This window comes from Pleurodeles waltl, chromosome 11, assembly GCF_031143425.1.
Source record: "Pleurodeles waltl isolate 20211129_DDA chromosome 11, aPleWal1.hap1.20221129, whole genome shotgun sequence".
In the NCBI taxonomy this organism is placed as follows: Eukaryota; Metazoa; Chordata; class Amphibia; order Caudata; family Salamandridae; genus Pleurodeles; species Pleurodeles waltl.
In genome coordinates, this window is record NC_090450.1 from 616,448,918 (window position 1) to 616,475,837 (window position 26,920).

At 44.8% G+C, this 26,920-nt stretch overlaps 1 protein-coding gene across 4 annotated transcripts in view; it reads right to left on the minus strand.

The window, feature by feature from the left end:
- Positions 1–746: 746 nt before the first annotated feature.
- ENTPD4 (ectonucleoside triphosphate diphosphohydrolase 4) overlaps positions 747–26,920 on the minus strand; it is a 187,105-nt gene continuing 160,931 nt past the window's right edge. For all 4 annotated transcript variants that reach the window (XM_069214124.1, XM_069214123.1, XM_069214122.1 and 1 more), the window contains exons 10-13: positions 25,352–25,676; positions 23,869–23,954; positions 18,830–18,991; positions 747–1,882 (exon numbers count right to left, since the gene is read on the minus strand). In XM_069214124.1, coding sequence (XP_069070225.1) covers positions 1,654–1,882; positions 18,830–18,991; positions 23,869–23,954; positions 25,352–25,676 — 802 coding nt within the window. In that variant the 3' untranslated portion in view covers positions 747–1,653. The remainder of the gene's footprint in view (positions 1,883–18,829; positions 18,992–23,868; positions 23,955–25,351; positions 25,677–26,920) is intronic.

The following is a 26,920-nucleotide window of genomic DNA, read 5'->3' on the forward strand; positions in this document are numbered from 1 at the left end:
TACATGAATTAATCTTAGGCACTGGCTATCACTCAGGCAGCATCCCAGACCAATGTTTTTCATCTACCATGATTACAATTTGGACCCAACAGTATGCAAATCAGTCCTCACCCTGCTCCAACAGGAAGAATCGAGCCTTAACTGTCAGACCAGGTTCTCCCTGAACCAAAACACAAGCAACCCACGTAAGTACCAGTGGCTGAAATTAATTCAACATTCAAGCATTCCATCCCTCACTTTTTTTTTTTTATACTTCAGTATGATATTTTTTGCAGCACACTACTTTCGAGCACCATACTCTGATGTACAACCCAACGTGCTATACAGTGGGAAGGAAACCAAAGAGTAAATCTGTGTACCCCAGCAATGCCATCCAGGGGAAGCATTTAGAAGGCTCCGGTGAAGGGCGTCTGCCTGAGGTCCAGAGAGGATAGTTTTGTGTTTTATGGCGACCGTCTCTTGATATAGCAACATACACTTTATTTATCTATTGCTGTTTTGAAACTAGAATGTATTTGCAGAAATCCTATATTTATTTATTTATTTTCAGAGGGTGACTACAATGAAGTTCCTGAGAGTTACAATGAGGCCGGCATTCTTTGCTACAGTCGCCTTTGTCACAGATGAAATAGTGTGTTAGCTTGTACACGCTCCGAGTTTCATAAATAACGTTTTTTCTTCTCAACATCATATTATCCGTCTATACAAATATCAAACACACACGAGAATAACTATATTGAGGGAGGTTTGGTTTTAGTACATTTATTTTAATGAACAACATATTTCAGAGAAATGCCGCTTTGCTTCCTAGAAAACATTTGTTTAAATAAACATAAATTAACAGACAACCGATATTGTGTTGAATCAAGGAAATAAACAAAATAAAAAGAACCATATCCTTCTATAATGTGTAGATTCAAATGGTCATGAATATGACAGTAAATAGCTATTTTCCAGTGTACTGTAAAAACCATCACTGCCAGCAACCTTCCGATGTCTTTAGCCAACCTGAATTTGTATGATCCTCCACAATTCTAACATCCTAGACATGTAATCAGCTTGAAAATGTAGCACATATTTCAGTAGTTTTTTTAAGGTCAGCACTAAACACCGATATTATGTCTTTCTAACTGCCACCACCAGATTTAATAATTTAAGATGCTACATATTTTAATTTATACATTTGGCATGTCCACCTTTGCTTCCAATCTTAGCTTTAGCTTTCCCCATCATTTGGGCTCAACCCAAATTTGCAAGTCCTGTGGGAAAGATTCTGATCCACTACTATGAGAGGGCTTCTTCACAATAAGAAAAGAAAGAAAGGAAGGAAAGAAGTGGACTAATAAAAAAGAAAAATAATTCCATTCACTGCCACTTTCTAAGCTAGTGTATGTTTCTTCGGATACATCCTTTGCCTTCGACACAAAGTGCACATGCTTGTAACAAACATTTTTTGAGGCCACTTGGTAGTATTATCCAGAGCCCAGAGATGGCCCTTGATCAAGGTGTCATAACTTCTTCCAGTACTCTTGAGTAAACAGTGGCTGGAATATTCCTAGGATGGATTTTAGAGTGGGAATAAGAAAAATCACCTGAGGAAAAAATGGCTTTTTTCTTATGTTTAAGTATCCCTGGGCGGAAATCTCACTGTACTCATAAAGCACTTGGCACCTTTTGGATTGGAAGGCCTTCCTCCAGCCATAGAGAGGATGAGGAGGTGTTGCGTTGCATTCGACGATGAATCCTCCGCAGCCTCAACAAGTAGAGGAAAATGGAGAGTAGCACAACTAAAAAGCATACCAAGAACAGGTAGTGATTGTAAACGAAAGAAAAGCTTCTCCAGTGAGAGTGAGTCCCTTTGAAGTTTTCTTGTTGGATGTCTCTGCAGAAGAGCAAACACACTTTAGAACACAGAAAACAAAAATACTTATCTTTCTGTACAAACAATTGATTTGTAATACAAAGATTTTGCTCTCCCTTAATAGACTTTGCACATGCTCCCTTCAGGATAATCGCCCGTACAGTGTCCTCTACACACTGCTACTTAAGGACTATACACTGCATAAAGTAAGACGTACAGGACACAAGATGTTTTAGTTACACTTTGTGACAAAATTCATCCAGTCATTAACGTGGATTAGAGAAATAATACAGGAAGGAAGAAATGCAGCTACAACAATTGCTATCATTTCAAAACACAGAAAACTAAGAGATCTGAAATACTATTTAGAAGAAAACTATTACATAAAGCATGCATCAAGAATCAGTAAGAGAAAAACAAGGTGGAAAGAGGACAGGGCTGGCAGTTGAACATTGTGCCCTCTCTGGATAAAACTGGAAATTTACAGAAGAAAAAATCCTAACACCTAGCCTCCTCAAATCTCATAACAAGTTGACTAATATTGTACATTAAGAAACTATCACAAAACAGATTTCCGGAGCGTCAACAACTATAGCAACCCTTTGGCACATTCTCATATATACAAAATAACGCTTATTGGATTGTCTTGGCTCTGAAAAACTTTAGATAGCTTTTGATAATGGGGCAGGTTACAGCCCACAGTCATGGTAGGAGGCAAGGCAATGGTAGTATAACATTTAAAACTGCAGTGACGTTCTACGTAAAGCTAAAGTACTTATACTTATACTTAGGTGTTTATATTTGTGTGCTCCTACAATGTAAAACAAATTGACAGTGCCGAGCTTATAAATCCATAGAGAGAAATAATACTGAATAAATGCCAACCTATTTGATGATAAGGCATAATCATAAGTCAATAACAACTGCACAAAATATAAACTAAAACATCATTGAATTACGGAGGCGAACCACTAACTTATATATAGAGCTCTTAAAATGATGTTTATTAAGCAATGGGAATAAAACCTTTCTTGTATAATAACAAAAGTAATTACATAAAGACTTAAAATTTAGCAATTACTGTTTAGATACCATATCAAATGGGCATAGTCCAATTAACACCTTGCAATATTGGCCCAATGGGAAGCTACAGAGTTGATGAATAGCACCGATTTCGAATGTAGCCAGAAGTGATATTTCCCAAGACCTGGAGATTGCCAATAGGTAAGGTTCTACTCCTCTGTACGTTTCAATAATAGTATATGGCCCCAGCATAGTTTTAACCAACTCAGTTATTTCTCTGTCGTAATGCCTACACCCCAGGGAAGAATGGTTATCCAGATTATATCAGATTTGCTCGTATTAAAAGGATTTGAAAAAATAACCTACCTGATTCCTCCATCTAATTTGAAGCAGTTTTCATTCTGAAGGCAATCTAAGATCACACTTTGGTTCAGAGTAGTATTTGAATTGTTCCATATAAAAACCCATAATAAAAGAGTAGCACATGTTATCACGTCATCAATCAAAGTTAACCCTAACGGCTTGGGGCAAGAGTAATGAGGACAACTCATAGGTTAGGAGAGGGGAGCAAACAACAGCAGAATTTGTATTCCTCTAACTGTAAGGGTGCACTTTTAACCTCTTAGCTGCTGGGTTTCCCCCTCCCCCAGTGCTGAGCCCTTTTTTGGCTATTTGGGGTAGTTCGCGCTTAGGCCTTCATAACTTTTTGTCCACATAAGCTATCCATGCCAAATTTGCGTCCTTTTTTTCAAAAATCCTAGGGACTCTAACGGTACCCAGAGATTCTGGGTTCCCCTGGAGGAGACCAAGAAATTAGCCAAATTACACCCAACGTTTCGTTTTTTAAAAAAAGAAATGGGAAAAAAGGGCTGCCGAAGAAGGCTTGTGGTTTTTTCCCTGAAAATGGCACCAACAAAGGGTTTGCGGTGCTAAAATCACCATCTTTCCGGAACAGGCAGAGTTGAATCAGAAAAACACATTTTTCAACACAATTGTGGCATTTTACTGGGACATACTTCATTTTTACTATTTTTGGTGCTTTTAGCCTCCTTCCAGTTAGTGACATTTTTGAAAACTAGACACCTAGGGGAATCCAATCACGAACAAGCTGCCCCCATAATACTTATCTTGACCGTCAACAGCCCTCTTTTCTTGCTGCTGGCTGTCAAGATAAGTAGATATTTTTTCATGATATTCTTAAAGTGGTGTTAATTATGGTGATTTCTAACCGTATATGCAGTAGTGAATGCGCTTCTGCTTATTGCGTGGTATTTTCTTATTATCCGGCTTGTAGACGCACATTTCTTTCGCTCCTGCCTTGTGCGTGCCTGCCGTTTGGAATCTTTGTCGTTCCCCTCAGCTTTCGGTCACCATTTTCGACGAAGGTTGAAGGGGAAATGCCAAATTCTTACCTCTGCGCTTTCAGCAACTTCTGGACTCTGGTTTCATCGGCTTTGGGCTCTGAATTTCTGACCACTGGCATTGCGGTCCTCCTTAAGGTTGATCTTGTTTTTTTTTTGCTGTTTCTCCTTGCCGGCCGCTCCCTTTTCTCCGCCCATAGGTGGAGCTTAGCCATTTTTTCCTTCGCATGTGAGGCTGTTAACCCTTTCCTTACCAGTTCTTTCAAAGTTTACAGTTTTACCCAACAATTATCATGAACATGGACATTTCTATTTCCCATGCTCTAAATGAAGAGGAGGAGGCTATTAAAGAAAATGTAAATGGTTTTAGTCAACTATCTGTAGAGCAGGCAGCCCCTGCCTCATTGGATAAACTGTCACAAAATTTAGAAACTTATTTTATTAATTTGGTTTCAAAGACGATTTTGGCCCAGTCTGCAGGGGATAGCTTGAAGCGTCCTTTTCCTTCAAAGGTTCCCAAGGTGGCACTACTGGTTGGTGAGTGTTAGAAATGGGGTCTCTAGATGGCAGTTCGTTTGCACTCTGTCCAAGAAGGGACCCTCACTCTAGTCAGGATAAGGGAGATACCTGCTCAGATAACCCCGCTCACCCCCTTGGTAGCTTGGCACGAGCAGTCAGGCTCATCTCAGAAGCAATGTGTAAAGCATTTGCACATAACACACAGTAATAAGTGAAAACACTACAAAAGGACACCACACCAGTTTTAGAAAAATAGCCAATATTTATCTATATAAAACAAGACCAAATACGATAAGAATCCAACATACAGTAAGAAAAATATGAATTATGCAAGATTTACTCAAAACTACAGTTCCTTGAAGTCGATAGCTCCACCTGGGGCTATCACGGTGTCTTGATCAACAAATTCAACAGTTCAGGCCAGCCGCGGCGTTGCGGGCAAGCTACGGTTTTGGGAAGACCCGCAAACAGTACCTTGGATTTGCAGGCCGTCGTAATCCTCGAGGTGAGCTCCGGAGGGCGGCGCCACTGGCGTCGCGGTGTCAGGTACGGAGTCGGTGTAGGAGTCGTCGGGCCCTTGAAGTCACGCACCTCGGGGATCGAACTCCGTGCTGATGAAATCAGGTGCGCTGACATGGATGGGGTCGGGGCGGCGGTGCGAAGTGGGACGATGCGACGTGCGGTGCCCACAGGTCACGGTGCAGGCAGCGGTCCGGTGCAATGTGCGGTGTCCACAGGTCACGGCGCAGGCGTCGTCTTTGCGGGAGCGCTGACGGGACGGTGCTTTGTGACCCTCACGAGCGGTGTCCTCAGGCCACGGTGCAGGCAAGGATACCTGGTGACGACATTGGAGCCGATGGTGCTGGCGTAGGTGGACCGGGGCTGCGGCGCGGGATGGTGCTTTGTGCTCCTCACGAGCGGTGTCCACAGGCCACGGTGTAGGCAGCGGCACCGGGGTCAGCAGGAGCGACGTCGTTGGCGATGCCCAGGCTGCGGTGTGAGCAGGTGATGCCGGAATGCGGGGGCCAAAGGTCGCGGTGTGAGCAGCGGCTCGGTGAACTTGTCCGATGACTGCGTCGGTGAGACCAGGGTCGCGGTGCGAAGCAGGGCAAAGTGACCACGTACGGCAGGTCATGGTGCAGGCCAGCGTTGTCGTTGGCGTCGTTGCAGTGGTTTCTCCTCTTGAACAACACAAAACACCCAGTTCCTAGTGCTGCAGGTCAAGGAAGCTGAAGTCTTTGGTGTCCCTGAGACTTCCAACAGGAGGCAAGCTCTACTCCAAGCCCTTGGAGAATTTTCTCAAGCAGGACACACAGCAAAGTTCACCCTTTGCACTCTTTTCAGGCAGAAGCAGCAACTGCAGACAAGTCCAGCAAAGTAACACAGCAAAGGGACAGTACTCCTTCTTCCGCTCTTCTCCTGGGCAGCGGTTACTCTTGATTCCCGAAAGATTCTACCAGTCTGGGGTTTTGGGTCGTCTTCTTATACCCAGTTCTGCCTTTGAAGTTGGCAAACTTCAAAGCAAAGTCTCAAGTGTTTGCAAGAGCCTTCCTTGTCCAGGCCAGGCCCCAGACACTCACCAGGGGGTCGGAGACGGCATTGTGTGAGGGCAGGCACAGTCCTTTCAGGTGTGAGTGACAACTCCTCCCCTCTCCTCCAGCACAGATGGCTAATCAAGATATGCAGGCTACATCCCCTGCCCCCTTTGTGTCACTGTCTAGAGGAGAGGTGTGAACAGACCAACTGTCAAACTGACCCAGACGGGAAATCCACAAACAGGCAGAGTCACAGAATGGATTAAGCAAGAAAATGCCTACTTTCTAAAAGTGGCATTTTCAAACTAACAATCTAAAAACCAACTTCACTAAAATATGTATTTTTAAATTGTGAGCTCAGAGGCCTTAAACTCCACATTTTCATCTGCTCTCAAAGAGAATCTGCGCTTTAAGGATATTTAAAGGCATTCCCCCATGTTAACTTATGAGAGAGAGATAGGCCTTGCACAGTGAAAACCGAATTTGGCAGTATTTCACTGTTAGGACATATAAAACACGCTAGTATATGTCCTACATTAAACATACACTGCACCCTGCCCCTGGGGATACCTAGGGCCTAACTTAGTGGCGCCTTACATGTAGTAAAAGGGAAGGTTGAGGCCTAGCAAGTGGGTACACTTGCCAAGTCGAATTGACAGTTTAAAACTGCACACACAGACACTGCAATGGCAGGTCTGAGTCATGTTTACAGGGCTACTAATGTGGGTGGCACAACCAGCGCTGTAGGCCCACTAGTAGCATTTGATTCACAGGCCCTGGGCACCTCTAGGGACGTTACTAGGGACTTATTAGTAAATCAAATATGCCAATTATGGATAAACCAATCCACAGTACAACTTATATGGGGAGCACTTACACTTTAGCACTGATTAGCAGTGGTAAAGTGCTCAGAGACAATAAACCAGCAAAAACAGAGTCCAAAACCAGGAGGTCAGAAGACAAAAAGACAGGGGAGACACGCCAAAAAGCTGCCAGGTCTAACAGTAGGGTTCCTCACAAAAGGCAAACCCATTGCATTATCGGGCCCTTCAAAGTTTGAAGATACGTCATTTTCAAAAAGGTCTTGCTTATTCAGACTCTATCGCCCTTGATCTAGAATCTTGAGTAGAATTACAGTGGTGGATAGACCATTTAGACGCCTGGACCATCTTTGCATCAGCCCCAGATCTTGTATTAGAATCAGATGCTAACCGGTCATGCTGGGGGACTCGGTGTGATCCATCTCGACTGAAGGTACATGGTGTCTAGAGGAGATAAAATTGCATATCATTTGTTTAGAGATGCTTGCCGGCTCCTTGGCGATCAAAAGGCTGGCAAGAGAGAGTTTGCTGTTCTCAGAATGGACAACATTTCAGGGGTCCGTTACATCAACCATTTAGGGGGCATAAAATCCAAACCTTTAGTGGAATTAGCGAAAGGGTTTTGGGATTTTTTCCTCCAAAACAGGATTCCAGTTCATGCAGAATACCTACCGGGCAATCTAAATTCAGTATCATATTGGCATTCTCGCCATCTTCAGGACTCAAGGGATTGGAAGCTCCATCCCAAGATTTCAAGACTATTCATCAGAAATGGGGTCCTTTTCACATAGATCTCTTTGCTTTTCATCTCAACACACAGCTTCCCCAGTTCTTCAGTTGGTGCCCAGATCCCTTGGCACTAGCCTTCGATGCTTTTTCTCGGGATCAGTCAACCTCTCTCAATTATGCTTTTCCTCCATTCATTCCACGAGTGAGACTTCAACATGCTATGATGGTTCTCATAGCCCCTTTTTGGCAATCCTAGGTGTGGTTTCCCACCCTTCTGGAGCTATACGTAGACTTCCCCTTTCTTCTTCCCTCCTTTCCGAAACTGGTGTCCAATTTCCTCGGTCTCTCTCACGGCTTAATCTTAAAGAATCTGCTTACCCTCTAGGCCTGGAAAATAACAGGGAATCCCAGCCAGTCCCTACTATTTCGGCAGAAGCTTCAAACTTCATCGAACTCTCTTGGGCTCCATGAACAAAAAAGGCGTACAGATCAGCTTGGTCATTGTGGCATAGCTGGTGCGTGGGACAACATATTGTTTCCCTTTCAACGGATGTAACCTTTATGTTTAATTTCATTGCAGCAGAAGCTAGTAAAGGTGAGACTTATTGCACCATTAATTTGTACAGGCCAGCCATTTCCCCCTCTCACCCTTACATTAATGGAAAGCCAGTTGGAGAACACCCGTTGGTCTGCGTCTTTTGAAGGGAGTAACATTTTCCATTTCTCCACAACTAAAATACAGTACATTGTGGGATGTCAATGATGTTTTAAACCCATTTGTTTCTTGGCCAGACAATACAATACTTACTTTGAATAAGTTATCTGCTAAACTTACCATGTTGTTATGCCTTGTTTCTTTTAAACAACTTTCGGATGTAAGAGCTCGATATCACTGCTTGTCCTTTTACTCCAACAGGTGTTTTGTTTAATATCCGTAGAAGTACTAAGACTAATCTTTCATCTGTATTTTATCCCCATTTCCCTGACCACCCTAAATTATGTGTGGGTCAACGTCTGAAAATTAACAGACAGCCGACTTGAGAAATTCTTCAGCATCCCATCTCCTTATTTCATTCAGGAAACCTTTTAAACCCATCACTTCCCCTAGTCTTGCTCGATGGGTTAAGTGGATTATGTCCTTAGCAGGCATTGATACTTCTTCCTTTGGGGCTCATTCATCTAGAGGCGCTATGGCTTCTGAAGCTTTCTGGGATGGTTCCCGGCTCGAGGACATTCTCAGATAGGTTGACTGGTCTAATGATAATGTTTTTAAAGTATTTTATTATAAGCCAGTAAAACATGCCTCGTTAAATGTAACTGATTCGCTTTAAACAAGCATAATAGGAGCCTCCAGTCTTGTCATAAAATGTAGATTTGCCTAGTAAGTTATGAAGGAAAGTCTTAATTTTATTAAAGACACGGAGGCGAGTATTATTCCACCTCTACAACTTCTTCCCAATTGTTTTCTCCCTCCCTAACAGCGTCAGACAACTTCGCAGGCTTGCTCCTAAGGACATCATCTCTAATCAGCACCTTATGGGAGCACCTGCAACATCTATGGTTCAGCACAACTATGTTTACTCAAACGTCTGGGTTATACTGAGTTTCATTTCCAGAGTAGTGAATTTTTTTACACTAACTTTTATCTGTACTAATGGCAATCTGCATATGTTGTTCTATCGTTTCACTGTTTGTTACTTTTTAACTCTTGCACAAGAAAAGAGGGCTGTTCACGGTCAAGATAAGTATTATGGGGGCAGCTTGTTCGTGATTGGTGAGTTACTTGGAACTACACATTTCTTCATATTGGTTACTACCGTTTGCCTCTTGGGATTTGTAGTTTATTGTCTTGACTGCTGCTATTTAAAATAAACAAGAAAAGAAGCCATAATACTCGCCTCCGTGTCTTTAATAAAATTAAGACTTTTCTTCATAAATTACTAGGAAATTCTACATTATTTCACTTTCTGGAATTAAATTAGGTTTATTGTAGAAGCCCATTTCATTCAGGCTATTCTTGCTGGCTGTACTTAAGCCTCTCTCTGTACTTGTCCCGAGCTCCCAGACTCTTCTGCTTTCAGATGATATTCGGTATTCTGGCTGAACAGTTTTTAGTCTATGGAGAAAACCTAAAAAAGTGAAAATGGCTAATTTTATTCTTGATTCTTCTCCAAATGATTTGTTTTGAACTCTTTCCTGCTCCAAGACAGCAGAAGGAGCCTAAACCTCAATAACCAGCAGAACTTTGACCTGAGAGGAGGGCCCTGGTGCATTAAAGCACGCCTGTCAGCTCTGCAGCACCAGACACAGTTCAAACTCTTTCTTGCTTGAGGCTGCAGATGAGGGTCTCCACTAAATTAACTTGCATACCGTTAGCATGAAAGAATGGGTCTAACACTTTATAGCTCGCTTGTCAGCGCTGCAGCAAGGGACATCCCTGGCCCAAGACTGGACCTGTCTGTGCCTGTTAGAGGCCAGGCTGGGCCATGCCTCTTTTATTCTATTCATAATAGTGTCTGTGTTGAGATCCAGTATGGTTTTAGAGAAGGCCTAGGTAGCATGGAACAAAGTCTGAATCTACCTCTTACTGTCAGCACGTATACACTGTTGCAAAATAGCATCCTTTGTGTCTTGCCTTCATGGTCCTCTTATGCGCATTTGATCGCATAAACTTAACAAAGCTTTGGCCACATTTAGTTCAACTTGGGCATGATATTCCAACAGTTTATTTTCTTGCCGTCCTGTATTAAAACTTAACTGCCAAAGTTAGAATTAGGGGTAACGGTGAATATACACTTCCATTAAAACTTGTACTGCGGATATGCCAAGGATAAATATACCTATAAATTCACAATACAGCTATAGAACCTTGAAATCATAATCAGTAGACATTTCATACTGATGTTTTTGTTGCTCGCTCACAGAAGTGAAATTTGATTTTAAAATAAGGGGCAAAGAAACAACACAGTTCAAACTCAAAACAGTCCATTTCAAGTTGGATGTGTGTGACTAAGTCCAACAGGGTCCTGAACTTTTGAATGCAAGAGCGTAGAATTTTGTGCCTAATCTGCCAACATGGACCACGTGGACTGTGTTTACAGAGTTGGTTATGTGCTGGATATAATGATTTCTGACCACTTTGTAATAGTAAAAATACCAGAGCCAGAATTATACCACAAAACAATAAGAAATAATCAACATTCACGAAACACATTTTGCGTCTGTTTCACAAAATGGAGTTGTACTAGCAACACGGATTGCACATCTTGGAAGACAACTGTATTGGGCATCAAAGAAGTAATCTTGTAGGCCCACTGTTTTACAAAGTGAACACTGCTAAATGGGCCTGCAATGCTACAACACAATGCTCTACTGGTGAAATAAAGTTCTAACTCAAAGTTATTTCAAGCTGTATTGAGCAAAAAAGAAAATTATTTTGGATCAGCTAAATACCATCATAAAAGAAGGGCAGTGAGGCATTGAACTAACGAAGAACACAATCCTGAAGCAATCTATTGTATATTGTATAATTCTATTGTGTAAACTGGTACCTTTGAAAAGTCTAGTTATCAACAAATATTTCCACACCTAACTCAGTTCCCGGTCACTAAATGCTGATATCTCTGCATACAATGGCATTCCAAATGCAATGCAATGGAGCATACACTATAAGACAACATGGCGCGCTACAGCAGGCCAGAACATCAATATGAATCATGAATTGACGGGGCGTGGCTTGAGAAGCCATCATGGCGGACGCTCACTAGAGGAGCTCCGCAGCACCACAGAGTTATCCTGCGGCAATCGGCTGGCGTGAGGGGACAGACTGCCGAGAGGCAGCGTACACGGAGCGCTGCGGACCTGTGGGGAAGACGGCTGGCTTCTGCCACCTCCTGAGACCGTAACTAGCCGAGGGGCCGAAGGCAGTGGTGCGGCCTGGGGCACCAAAGTGGCACACTGAGGGCTAGGCAGGCCCTTGGTGCGGCGGTGATGGTTGGTGGAGAGGAGAGCAACAGAAGCCGGCTGGGAGACCCAGAGCGCCACGAGGTGATGGCGCCCTGAACTTAAAACTTAAAGAAAAGAACGGAGGTGAGCTGGCTCTGGGGACTGTTTAACAATGGCCGCATCCCCGAACAAAAGAGGAGTGGGGCCGCGCGACAGCGGGAGTCGCACTGCTGCAGCAGCGAGAGGCGGGGGACCCCTGGAGTGCCCAGGTACAGCGCAGCTGACATTAAGGTTGGAGGGTGGGAGTGGATGCAGCTTGACACTGGCGTTATCGCGAGGGCCCCCTGACGGCGGGCCCTCGCTTTCTCTCTGCATACTGGAAGTCTCTGATGATGTGCCCTACATGCGCTGCTGCTCCGGCCTGTGGTATTGTGGGCTAGCTGTGTGTTGCTGGTGGAGCTGCACGGTGCAGCGGCTCTCAATAGTTCCTGCGAGACAGACGTGACTCGCAGTGCTTGCCCACGTCATACTTACTTGAGCCTGCTGGGCTAACACAGACTATGTGATGGGCACTGGGGCTGTGCAATATCGGTGATTCTGCTGCTCCCATATCTGGCTGGCGAGCACACTGACAATACCTCGGCTATACTACTCTTTGCAATATCTTTTGGAAATATAGCCCACAACTCGAGCCCCTAACGGGAAGAAGCGGATCGGGTGGTGCCGTCTCCTCGCTCCTCACATGCCGCCGACTTCCTGTTCATGGGCTGGCAGCGACCTGGGGGACAGCCACCTGTGTCTCAGTGCCGGGGGCTCAATGAACTGAACCCACCATTTACTATGACAGCCACAGAGCACCACTCACTGGTGGACAAACTAGATGCTGCACTACTGCCTATTGGAGGCACTTGACCCTCACTAGAGGGTAAGATAGACGCGGTCTCCTCGGATTTGAGTCTCCTCCATGCGGAACATAGAAAATTGCAGACAGGGTGACACTAGTGGAGCAAACTGTCACACCTTTGCTGCTCAGAGCGACCTACTTGGAGACCTCGCTTACAGAACTCTCTGAAAGGATACGAATACTGGAGCAGCTGGCGGAGGAGGTGGAGGGCAGATCCCATAGGAACAATGTTCGCCTGGTGGGCTTGCTGGAGGGGGCAGAGGGGGCTGACCCGTGCGGTACATTGGGGACAGGCTACCACTGTTTTCACCCTGGATACCCTCACCCCCTTCTTCTTCTCCATCAAGCTGGCACACAGAGGTCCGGCCCCACGACCCCCGGAGGGTGACAACCCATGGCCGATGGTCATACGGTTCCTTCATTTCCATGATAGAGACATAAGCCCACATTACAACCCTGGCGGTTGGCGGAGAAGCAGCGGTCTTACCTCCAACAGGCTGGCGGTAAAAAAAGAATTTAATCACGACCATGGCGGTTATCGCCAAGGTCATCCGCCACTTCTCCGAACCGACCGCCAGGGCGGAGATGACCGCTGGGCTGGAGACAAGACCGCCGGCGGTATCATGACCTGGCTGACCGCCATGGATTTCATGGGGTTGGGAATCGCCATGAAATCCATGACAGTAAACACTATCAGTGCCAGGTAATTCCTTCCCTGGCACTGATAGGGGTCTCCCCCACCCCGAGTCCTTCCCGACAGCCCCCACCCCCCTGTCAACCCCCAAAGGTGGCAGGACCCCCCTCCCCACCTCCACCATCACTATACAGACTCACACCCGACATGCACGCAGACACCACCAACACACATACCTGCACACACAACAAACATGCCAACAGCCACACACACAGTCATACACGCACACCCACATTCAGACATACATGCACACATCCATAGACATACATACAGAAAGACATGCAAACATTTCCAAACCCACAACACCCCTCATGCATACACGCACTCGCACACCCCCTCTACATACTCACACGCACACCCCCATGCACACAAACACAACACCCCCCCACCCCCTCCCCTAACGGACGATCAACTTACCTGGTCCGTTGATCCTCCGGGAGGGGACGGGATCCATGGGGGCTGCTCCGCCGCCAGCACCCCGTCAACAGAACACCGCCACGCCGAATCGCGTAATGTGATTCGGTGGGCGGTGTCCTGTTGACGGGCGGTGGAGGTGGAGCAACCTCCACTTCCTGACGACCGCCAGTATTGCTGCTGGTGAATTATGCCAGCAGTCATAACTCACCGATCGGAAAACCGCCAGCACTGGCGGTCTTCAGCACGGCGGTCCCTTGGTGGTCTTGTGAAAAGACCGCCGAGGTTGAAATGACCACCCTAATGTTGAAGGAAATCCGCCAAATGACTGAGTTGCGAGTAGGCAATACTGTGGTGTTCTTCCCGGACTATACAGCTTCTGTACAGAAACAGTGTAATAACTTCCCGGCAGTGAAGCAACGTCTCCGTGAAATGGGATTTACTTACTCTCTCCTCTTCCTGGCCAGGCTCCGGGTGGTGGCTGCTGACAACATGCACTTCGTCACCCACGAGGAGGCATGGCACTGGCTGGAGAGCCCTGGAGCCGGTGCTGCGCGGCTGACCTGACCGGTGTAAACAAAAGATGACTACATCAGGCAGAGCTGCAGGGTGCAGCGTTGAATGAAGACATGTGGGGGTATAGATCTTCCGGTGGTTCCAGATTTGGAGCAGAGACTTCTGGAGCAACGCAGTGCCTTGCAGCGGGCGGCTGTGCTCTCCGGTGCGGGACGTTGCTCTTGGACCGGACGATCCGTACTCCCCGTCTTCCGATGGAGAAAGCTCTGTTGCCACCTGGCCATCTGACAATATGATTTGAGCTCAGCAGCTTTCCTATTCATGCCTTTATTCATGAATGTGTAGCTCTTGATACTGGTTAATGCTCCTTATGTAGCCGTGAATGTTGGGCTACCTCTAAAGTCGTGCCCAATGTAGTCCCTCTGCTGTTACATACTGCGGGTCATCACCCGGTCCCCCCTACTATAAGACCGACTGTCTTTTATTTTAGTTACTATCACCCAGTTTCAGTGGCCACATGTTTCGGTGTGCTGCTCTTTTGGTATTTGCAATGTTATTGTTACACTCTGTTGTTCCATGTTACCCGCCCAAAAATCTACCCATCACTAGGCGATTCATGAAGTTACTTACGATGCACTACTCTACTCCCACACATGCACTAGGGGCGCTGCCCACCATGTGGCGACCACGTGTGGCGCCAGTGGTGGTCCAATTTTCATATAATGGCCCACATTAATGTGGTGACATGGAATGTTTGTGGCATGCACACCCCTGCGCGTTGCTACACCATATACTCTTATCTGAAGCGCTGCAACACAAACATATCTATGCTACAAGAGACACATCTAATAAGCTTGAGGTCAGGTGTTTTCTACAAACTACTCTTCTTATGCCTGGGGTGTGTTAATATGAATTAGACCAGGGGTCCCATTCGATCTGATAGAACAAGTTGCAGACACAGATGGCCGGCATGTGTTCGTTCGTGGGCGATTAAACGTCCGCCACATTTTCCTTGGCAACATTTACACTCCAAATGTAGAATAGCCCTCATTTGTCCGCGCGCTCAATCGGTTACTGGCACGATGGCATGATGTCCCCTGGCTGATTGGCGGGGATTTTAATTTTGTACTAGATACACATCTAGACAGGTCCTTTCCACCACTGCAACACACTACAGCCACCTCTAATGCCGGTTCTTTAGTATCCTGGCTACATCCGTGGCAATTGACAGATGTCTGGTGTCACTATAAAGCAGCAACTAGAGCATAGTCCTTCTACTCGGTCCCTCATGATCTGCATGTCTGACTCGACAGACTACTCTGCATGGCCAATCTGGTCTCAGCAGTTGTATGGACCGCTTATCTGGGTCGTATTCACTCCGACCACAACCCCCAGTACATCCAGCTCGACTGGGATGGGGCCAGCTGCCCCCATGCCCCCACGTGGAGGCTACAGCCTGCGTCGTTAGAGGACCCATTATACTCTGAATCGATTGGCCAGCAGATAAACAGTTACTTTGAACTCAATGTAGGCACGGCCTTGTCTCGTTCAATAGAGTGGGCCGCATTCAATGCCAAACTACGAGGGCACTGCATGGGACTCAGCTGTGGTATATGCTGGCAGCTGGACCAGGAAGTGTCCGCTGTGGAGCGCCGGCTATGCCAGCATGAATCAGAAGCAGGCCAGAACCCCAGCGCCCTATCTGAGCTGCAAGCCATCCGCAAAACTCATTTGGAGCTCCTTGAACGCGTGAGGTGCCTGAACTATGCAGCTCACTCCGCCAACACGCATGCCAGGGCGGATCGAGCTGGAACACTACTTGCCCGACTGATATGTCAAGCACTCCCTACAACACAGTAATGTCTATCCAGACATCGACAGATGGTTTGCTGTGTACGCAGGATTCCATCCATGCAGCATTTCATGCACATTATGAGTCCCTGTACAACGCAGTCTCTCATCCTCCTCTGACTGAGATTGACCAATTCCTTGCGGAGTTGCCCCAGCCCCAGAATAGTTGAGCAGTGTTCAGAACTAGATGGCCCTCTCCTACTATCAGAGGTGTAGGATAGTAGCGATAGACAAGCATTCGACACGCTGAAATGGCCTTATCTTTTTGCAGTTTTGCCCAAATATGGTTTCGCCCGCGTTTTATACAATTAGTGAAATTGCTCTACACACTCCCATTGGCTCGAACCAAAACGGGACACCTAGTGTCGCCCTCCATCTGTAGTAGGAGGGGCACACAACAGGGGTGCCCTTTATCCCCCGTCCTTTTCGCTTTGGCGGTGGAGCTGCTGGCAGTTGTGCTCCGCGGTGCAGGGCAATCTTGGGGCATACCACTGCGTGATGGGAAACATGCAGTCTCTTTATATGCGGACGACCTTCAGGTGTACATTAGAAATATAGTGGAGTTCCCCAGCGATATCATACCATTATTCAACCCACATGCAAAGCTTTCTGGCTTGCCAGTGAACTGGGCCAAGTTTTGTGTTTTTCCGCTGTCAACTGGTGTGCTTGAGCCAGACCACACATCAATGGCTCCTGGCCTGGCATGGCAGCCCAGTACCTTCGGGTACCTTGGCATACAGGTATATCATGCAGATGCTGATCCGTTTGATGGACATACTGTGTCGAAATTGCGCTGGCAAATGACGTTCTGAAGGACGCTGCTGCTACCAGTCATGGACAGGATAGCCCTTGTCAAAACGGTAGTACTGCTGAGGCTCCTATATTATTTTGTGAACTTACCACTATATATCCCAGCCTCGTTTTTTTTTATCTATGGAGCGGGAAATCGCAATGTAATCTGGAACACCTCCTGACATAGGGTAGCCCTCTCTAAACTTTACAGTCCACTGCAACAGGGAGGTCTGTTGTTACCAAATTTGGAACATTACTAAGTAGCAGCGCAGACACAGTGGATAGCTCATTGGTTCTCATTGTGACACTTGGTAGACATGGCCACTGAATATCCGGCATGGTCGCGTAGTAAATTACTCCAGTTATTTCACCCCTGTGTCAAATACGCCACACCGGCATCTATGTTGCTGAAGCTAGCTTACCGCTGCTACCATAGAGGCTGTTACCTGACTAGGGATGTCGTGCCGTATGCACCGGCTATACCATTATCGGGGACACCACGAGGAGCATGTGTCACGACGTCTACGGAACTGGCTGCCTGGCACGAAGTAAGGATATATACCCTAGGGGATCTCTATTCTGAAGGCACCTTCTGCGCTAACGATACACTGATGGAGGACACTGGCCTACACTGAGGTACCTTTCTTCTGCATAGCTCTCTCAAACATACCTTACAGCGTGCATGAGGGGAGCTCACAAGTGAACCCAAGCTACACTGCACACTGCAATATTTGCACGTACTCGGGGAGGGCCAGCATTTAATACACTGTATAGCAGACTCTTTATGCACACATACATCCAACCTGCTTGTATCCTTCCGTGAGAGAAGGGAGGGGGACGGGGAGACCTTATACGGACAAAGAATGGGAAAACCATATTGGTAACCCATGTGCATGTCTCGCACAACATGCAATTGCACCTCATACAATATTATATAGCTCAAAGAGCCTACCTCACACCCAAGAAAATTAACAGATACTTTAACTGTGCGGATGCTGCTTGCCCACGCTGTCAAACTTTGGGGGCGGATCTCCTGCACATGGTATGGTCTTGCCCCACTGTGAGGTATTACTGGTCTTCAATTCTAGCGAACCTAACACGCTGTGTAGATCGACCCTTACCTCAGACATGGGAGGCATGCATTCCGGGATTGTTCCCTAGGGGCAAAAAATTGAAAGCAACATCCTATTTCTAGCTCTGGGATTCTTAGTGGCCAAGCACCTTATCACCCGTAAATTGCGATCTCTCGAACCAGCAGTACATGAAGCATGGGTACAATCATTGATTGTTTGGGCGAGAGCAGAGTACACGGCTCATAAGCACGAGGAGGTATTGGGGCTGCGCAAGTATCCTTTGGTGTGACAATGGGAACTAATGTTAATAGACCTCACTGTTCCCTTGGGGCCTGCACAGCTAAACCCCGACCTCTCCCCTGTAAGCAATGCGTGATCGCGACAGCGTGCACATACCCCATACACCACATGTTTGAGTATATGGGTGATACCTGTGGACGCCACCTACAATTTGGTGACAGATGTGCCAGATGTATGCCATATAGACTGCATGTGTAGAATCAACTTGTCGAAATCCTATGATTGTATAGTAACTATAATATTTCTGCTTTGTAGATACATGGACTTGTTCTACCTGCACCCTTACCTTCCACTATGTTTATTGTTCTGACTTGAAGTTGCATGCTCGTGTGGCTCACATGTGCCTTTATTCTTTATATCAACTTTCCAATGTAAATGCAATAAAGAATTTTTTTTTTTTTTAAAGAATCTTTAATTGACCTTACATACATTCTACTACACGTAAGCCATCTAAACAAAGCAAAGAAAATAGAAGATTAAGTATACAGTACCTTAAAGGCAGAAATCTTGTTCTGTAAAGGATTGCTCCCAATGTCCACTGTACCTCTTTGTCATACACCTGTAGAGCAGTTTTCAAGTTGTGATAGTTGTGTGGGAAAGAAAAGCCTGTATGGAATACTTCATACATCCATGCCGACTTAAAGCACTGATACCTAAAGGAGAGAACAGGGAAAACATTATTTCATATAATTCTTTATACATAAAGAATGTATGGCATAACCTGTAGTAATATTTAAACCCATTGACACCATAAAGCCCCGCTGCCAGGACATGGAAATTATTTTAACCAAGGCTGAATCAAGCAAAATGTACCCGTTTCTTATTAATGCAACACTAAAAATTTGATCATTTAAGCAGGAACCCACAGAACGTTAGTGGGGTCCTGTATTCACACAAAAAATTACTAATGGGACTCTGTCCTCTCGGTAAAATGACTCTTCATGGGTGCTCACAGAATGGGAATAGAACTACTGTAAACTGCATGGAAGACACAACGACCATCTATACAACAGCCAGAATGTGGGGGATTTCCTAAAGGTGATACAGATGAAGGTGTTTGTCTCCGTTAGCTTTGGGGCGGAGATGCAGTAAGCAGGACTCAGGAGTGGCTATGAGGCTGTGTTACGTGTGTTCTGCTGTGAAGGCCGTAACCTCAGTCCATGCCAACAGCAACAAAGGGCACTCCCATACCATGTGGTAAATTCTGGCTTCCAGTGACCTGCACCTGGGGCATTCAAGGGATGTCTTCATCACTAGTTGATACTATATTATACTTCTCTACCTTAAAAATATCATTAAATGCATCATGAAGATAATGAGAGACAGCTCAAAAGTGAGACAGTAAAGGTTTTTCATTTCTACTAGTACACAGAACTATGTTTTGTGGAATACTATGATGCACAATGGTGCACTGGAGTTTGACATTCGGCTTGCATTAGAACTGGTGCTGTTTTAAGAATGAAAATATTTACAATTCGCTATTGAAGCAAATCAGTATTATAACAGTGGAATAATTACTGCAATAGATACATAACTAGAAGTTTGTCACATGTGATAATGGAGGAGGGTGAGAGTGCAGCAGTGTTTGGCTGCACTCAGATGCAGAGAAGGCATTCAACATGATTGTATGTAATTTTATTGACATTAAGAACATTGAATTACTTACTTTCATTAACGCCTTATCTGGTAGACAATATCTAGTTGCAGATTCCTTACCTTAGAATTTCCCCTACGTGCCAGTCTGGCAAAGGTTTTTCTCAAGCAGTACCCCTGAGGGCCGTTAGGTAGTGTCGATCGGCTGAGAGTCCGTCATCGGCTGAGCCAGATAGGAGTTGCGCCACCCTAGCACATTGATGTCAGTTTCTTTTCACAATTTTCCACGCCAAAAGCGCAGAGCCATGAAGAACACTGACCACTGGTGCCTCAATATTAGGGCCCTGAAAGGGAGTCCCTATCTCTAGAAATCAGTTTGCAGAGCGGGGAGAATGGGTGGGTCAGTAATGAATCTGCAACTATATATTGTCTCTACCAGATAAGGAGTTACTGAAGGTAGGTATCTTGTTCATCTGACAGAGACATCTAGTTGCATATTCCTTACCTTAGAATAGATACCCAAGGAATACCATCCCCAGAGGGGGGTCTGCAAACTAAGATCATATTAGAAAGTCCTGCAGGACCAAATTCGTAAAGTGCCTAATCCTACGGACCGGACAATCCAGGCAGTAGTGTTTGGTAAAAGTGTGGAGAGATGTCCATGTCCCCCTGCCTGACAGAAGGACAAGAACTATGTGTCCTAATGCAATGGTTGCAGCTTTAGTTCTGTTAGAATAATCACGCAAACCCTCAAGGGGGTTGCTGTGTGTAGCACATTTTAATTAATGCAGAGTACGACCCACATGAAGATGGTTCTCTTCTGCACTGCCTAACTTTTCTTCGCACCCACATAACCAACAAAGAGTTGATCATCCACCCAGAACTCTTTTGTACGATAAAGATACAATGCAAACGCTCTTTTTAGGTCCAGGCGGTGGGGTCTATCCTCTTCCTTAGAAGGATTCAGTGGTGCGTAAAAAGTAGGAAAGGTGATAGACTGTGCTACATGAGAGGGCGTGACCACTCTTCGCAGAAAGGATGTCCTATTGCGAAGCTCCACAATGTCAGGATAGATGGAAAGGTAGGGCGACATAGATGACAACGCCTGCAGCTTACTCACCCTCCAGGCAGATGTAATGGCCACAAGGAAGAGTTTTCAAAGTGACAAACATAAGAGGACAACTGTGGAGAGGTTCGAAAGGAACGAGCATCAGAAATGTCAAAACTAAATTCAAATCCCATTGGGGCATAATGAATGGAGATAGAGGCAACAAATGAGTAAGGCCTTTAAGGAACCTATTTACAATAGAAGACTTTAACAAGGAAGGTTGATCAGGCAACCACAAAAAAACAGAATTGGCAGTCAGATAAACTTTGAGAGTGGCCATAGCAGAGCCCTGCTGGGCCAGAGAAAGGATAAACAATAGGACCCCAGAAAGGGGGTCAACAGACTTGTCTGTGCACCATGCCACAAATTTCTGCCAATGACAGGTGTAAACAATTTTGGTGGAGGGGCGCCAGGCTGCCAAGATTACGTTACAGACTTCAGGTGAAATGTCAAAAGCTGTCAACTGCTGACGCACAATTTCCATGCAAAAATGCAGAGACAGGACACGTCTGGGTGGAGAACCTTCCTCTGCTGCTGCAACAGTGATACTCCAAAGGGGCATCCTGATCAGAGGATCGATGGTCATGCACAGTAGCTCGGGATACCAGAATCTTCATGCCCAGTTTGGAGCCACAAGGATACTTGGTCCCCATCATTCTTGATCTTCTTGCGAACTCTAGGCAGATGTGGTATGTGTGGAAAGGCATAGGGGAGACCTGAGTTCCATTGAAGATGAAAAGCGCTGCCGAGCGATTGCCATCCTGGAAACTTCAACACACCATACTGCTGACATTGCGTGTTCTCTGCGGAGTCGAACAGATCTAACCAGGGCCCTCCCCAATGCAGAAAGAGACCTTGTGCCACCTCTGGATGGAGATGCCATTCGTGATTGAGCATTATCGGCAGAGTTGGTCTGCTCTGACGTTCAAGCCTGCCAGATGTTGAACTACAAGGAAAATACCCTGGTGTTCCATCCACGTCCAGAGGTGGAAAGCATCCTGACAAAGGGTCCACAATCCCACCCCACCCTGCTTGTTGCAGTATCACATGGTGATGGAGTTTTCTGTGAACACTTGCACTATCTTCCCCTTGATAGAGAACAGGTTGATGTGGAGTCAGGACTCCGCTGTAGACAGGGCGCCACTGATCTCCACCTCTCCTAGATGGCGCCTATTCCCAGTAGTGACACATCTGGTTGGGGAAGGGAGAGGGATCTCTCTCTGACCCAATCACAGTTCATTATCCACCACTGCAAATCTTGCGCAGTTCCCTCTGTGATCAGGACCATGTCGGAGATATTGCTGGGCCCATTGGAACTTCAGGTCCCACTGCAGAGCCCGCATTTTCCATCAGGCCAGAGTCACCCAGCAGGATGCAGGAGGCCATAAGGCCCAGCAGCCTCAGAGTTTCTCACCGAAATCCAGGATAGAGGCTGAAACATTGGTATCAAAGACCGAATATCCTGGGCTCGCTGCTCAGGAGGATAAGCCCCAAACTGCACTTTGTTCAGGACAGCTCTGATGAAAGGGAGCATCTGAGAGGGAGTCAGGTGTGATTTCTGCTCGTTTATATTGAACCCCAGTGAATGCAGGATGTCCACCATAGCCTGGAGGTGGGAGATTGCGGCCTGGGGCAAGCCCACCTTCAAGAGCCAGTCATCAAGACAGGAAAAGACTGAAAACCCTGATCTGCGCAAATGAGCTGCTACCACCACCATCACCTTGGTGAACACACAAGGGACGCTGGTAAGGCCAAAAGGGAGTACAGTGAACTTAAAGTGCTCATAGCCTACCGTGACCCACAAATAACGTCTGTGGGCAGGCTGAATGGGAATATGGAAATAAGCGTTCTGCAAGTCCAACACTACCATCCAGTCTCCTGGGTCCAGGGCAGAAAGAACCTGTGCCAGAGTGAGTATTTTTAACTTCTTCTTTTTGTGAAAATGATTGAGGGACTGAAGGTCTAGGATAGGGTGAAAGCCATTGTCCTTTATGGGTACCAGAAAGTAGAAAGAATAGCAACCACAACCTACTTCTGACACAGGAACCATCTCAATGTCTCCCTTGCCCAAGAGAGCCGTAGATTCCTCTTGGAGAAGTGCCAAGTGATTATCTGTCATCAGATCGTAGGATGCTTGGATGGATGGGTGGGTAGTCTTGAAGACGAGGGTGTAGCCCCTTTGGACTATCTGCCAAATCCACCTCTCTGACGTGATGGATTGCCAGCAACGCAGGTGGTGGCGGGTCCTGCCTTCAACTGGTTCTTGGTGAGTAAGAATCAGACTACAAAGGTTTGGAGGCAGCTGCAGAGAGGGAAGGGGGGGGATGTGGACTGGCCAGAGCAGTGACTCCCTGATCGACAAGGATTGTGGATGCTATATTTCCAGCCACGCCGAGGAAGGGCAGGATACAGGTGGCTGGATGGGAACTGATGTGGCTGGGGGCCCCTTCTGTACGGAGACGGAGTCACGTGGAGTCGGGCAATTGTAACGTCCTCATCGACGTGCAGAGCAGAGCTGGGAAGAAAGATTTCCGTTCAATGCTGGCGAATTGGGAGAATTCATAAGGTGAGGAATCCACAGGTAGTTGTATCCATCAGAAAATAAAGGCTTTTATTTAGCAATTTTAAAGCAAATCTGTTGCACTTAAAACCATTATTATAAACGGATCAATTGTACAATATGATAATCTGCAATGATGTGATAATCTGCGATTCAACAGAATTATTTTAACAAATTCTTCCATAGCTGATGACACATTTTAGAGCTTTTGTTCTTAACCAATTTTAACCAATGGCAGCTTTATTATTGACCTTGATTAGGCAACTTACATTAACCTGTTTGAGTCCGCATGTGCAGCATACAAGCCTTGTTGAAACCGTTCCTCTAGGACAGACCATTTTGTTGCACAATAGTCCTAAAAGACAATAGAAAATCTGCATGTGCAAACTGATTGTACATGATATTGGGCAAAGCTATTCAGATCAAAGAGTTCTGTTCAGCTGAAGAATGAAACACTATCCATTTTTCACCACTATCAATGGGTGTGCATTCAACAACATTCTTTAGTAAAACAAAAAAAAGACAATATATTCAACTAAACATACAGAAAGCAAGTTAAGCACAATACTGGTATTACAGCTCTACAGATATTGATACAGATAACATTAGTAGTCCTATTTCAAAATGACATAACTTATCTGATAAGCAGTGCTGATATGTATTGAGTTCAACCAGGAATAATGATGGTCTTGTCTACCAAAATGGTAAACAAAATCGTAGACCATTTTTAAAACAAGATTTTATTTTTAGGAAGTGGTAAATCATACAGCAGCAGTGCAATTCAAAATGACACAATGAACCTCTATTATATTTTACTAAAATGTTAACTCCTTCTCATTGACATTCCCACTGAACCAAAAAACATTATTACTTTCTGAAAACTGACCACAAGTAAAAACTCAAATTCCATAATTCTCAATAATAGCACAACAGCAATGAGAATCCGTATGGAAAAAAAGCAAAGAAAAAGTTATCCTTGCTCTTGAATGCCACTAGATTTAACACTTTTAAATGTTAAGAGGTCCAATTTTGAAGGATAGACCTTTTGATGAAAATACAAGGAAACATTAACTTATACAACATTCAGAACCTTAGATGAGCACGCTAGAAGTCTTGCATTAGCTACTGTATAATGTCTGACTTTATAAAACTTACATAAGCTAGCACGGTAACTAAAACTATACATTTTACAAATCTAGTAGTAAACATAGTTTTTCAACTGATTCACTGTCTAATGATTTTACATCACTTTGTAAGTATGGTAAGGTTAAATATTCCATAAACCTCTTGTGAGACCATCAGCAAAGAGATGAAAATTAGAAAAGATCTGATTTGTACATGTGTCCTCAACCTGCTATATACTTAACAGTAACACTTAAATAAAAGCTTATTTTTATATATGTCTGCTCTTCATTCTATGCGGCAGGCCTAAAAACATTTTAGAATAAGTAGTTTTCAATAAGCAAAATGTTACATGTCCAACCATACTTAAAAGGCAAGACAAATTAAATATAATTTAGACGAAGGTTTCATTTTTTATATCAATTAAGAATATAACCAATACAAGGGCCACATCAAAATATTCCATCTGTGCCTAAAATTCAGTTGTTTGATACTGCAGTCCTACAGAATCCTATATTATGGATATAATGGAAGACTGGGTGCAGACACTAACAATGGTCAATAACACATTACATGGACGGATTATTCTTTACTTCTTAAAGAAAGTATCAAATCATTTTAAGTACTCACTTTTGCAGCCTTGGTAAATTTGGCTGCGTTGTAATCACCTCCCATGCGCAACACATCTTCAGTGCAATAAAAGAACTCGGAGAAGCCATAGAATTCGCTGTTTTCGTACAGCAGTGGGGGCTGGTAGACTCCATTTAGTGATGTTTGCGTTTCATTGGTCCTGTTCATGAACGGCTGAATAACCACCCGACAATGGCTGAAGTCTCCAGTACCCCGTAGATACATGGTCTCCCCATTGAGCCTGATTTTATTTTCTGCATCCAAGGGCAAGCATGGGTCTAAGTAGGGGATGTCAGAAGACATGCCAACCTGCTTCCCCAGCAATCTGCATGGAAGGAAGGGCAATAAAAAATTACTTTTACAGAACAAACACTAACATAGCCTTGGGGTAAAACATCTCAGTAAGATCCTTGCCCGGAATTACTCATTATCCATTCAGCTATTACAAGGGGGTCTCTTCATTGTAAAAATCCAGGATCATAGGTCTAGAAAGACATTCTTTATAGGTTTACATAATGAAACACTACTTTCGTAAACAGGGGTCCAGAAATCTGATGTGACTGCATATTAGAAGTACCAAAATAACTACCGCCCTATTAGAGAAGACATAACGTTATTCTCACTAGCAATCATTAGAACAAATACTTTTTTTGTTTGTTGTTGATTGATTAATAGAATAAGTACGTCATCATGTAAAGCTCTCTACCAATAATAATAATAATACCAACCAACAACAATTAATTTCAGAATTGGAGTTAGGAAGCCCAATTATATTTAATTGCACGCAAAATGAATATGTCTTTGGGCGGTGCAAAGGAAAGGTCACATTTTCAGAGGCCTGATTGCCTGCACCAATGATCTCTTAATTAAAACACGCACGCAAAAACACACACACACAAAACACCACCCCACTAACATTTTCGAAATTTCTCTGTATACAACGGGGGAAAGAACATTCTAACAGCCAGCACAATGTTTGGTTTAGACTGACACGTTTCTTGAGCATTGCCACAGTTTGGTTGCAATTTATGTCGCTTCAAGTTCACCAATTACTGTGAATAACATATATTATTTTAAGGATTGTACTGCAAGGATGTTGCCTTGTGTTCAAATGGCTTGAAAAGTTGTCAGAGACAAAAAAAAAAGCGAAAAGCATAGCTGATACATAAGGTCAAATACGTATATCTTTTTTGCAAATGGTGTAAAATGGCCAGATTGCTGCAGATCTTTATCCAACGGTTTCAAAATAAGAAAAGAAAAAAATATTGGCATGGCAGCAGCCACAAAAATTAAAATATCCCCCAATTTGCTCCACATATCAAATTACACTGTGCGAGTGAAGTAATGAGCCAATCCTCCAAAGGAGAGTTTCTCTCCTACTTCCATCCATCCTTTTATCCATCCATTCACAAAGCACCCATCCTTCCGGTATTTCAACAACTCATATTATCACTATTTCACCCCCTATTCTTTATTCGTCCCATCCAACTATCCTGTTTCATCACTGCGTCCTTTTACTCAACTATCTTAGGTGACATATGCTCATCTGGTAGTCAATGGCCACAACCT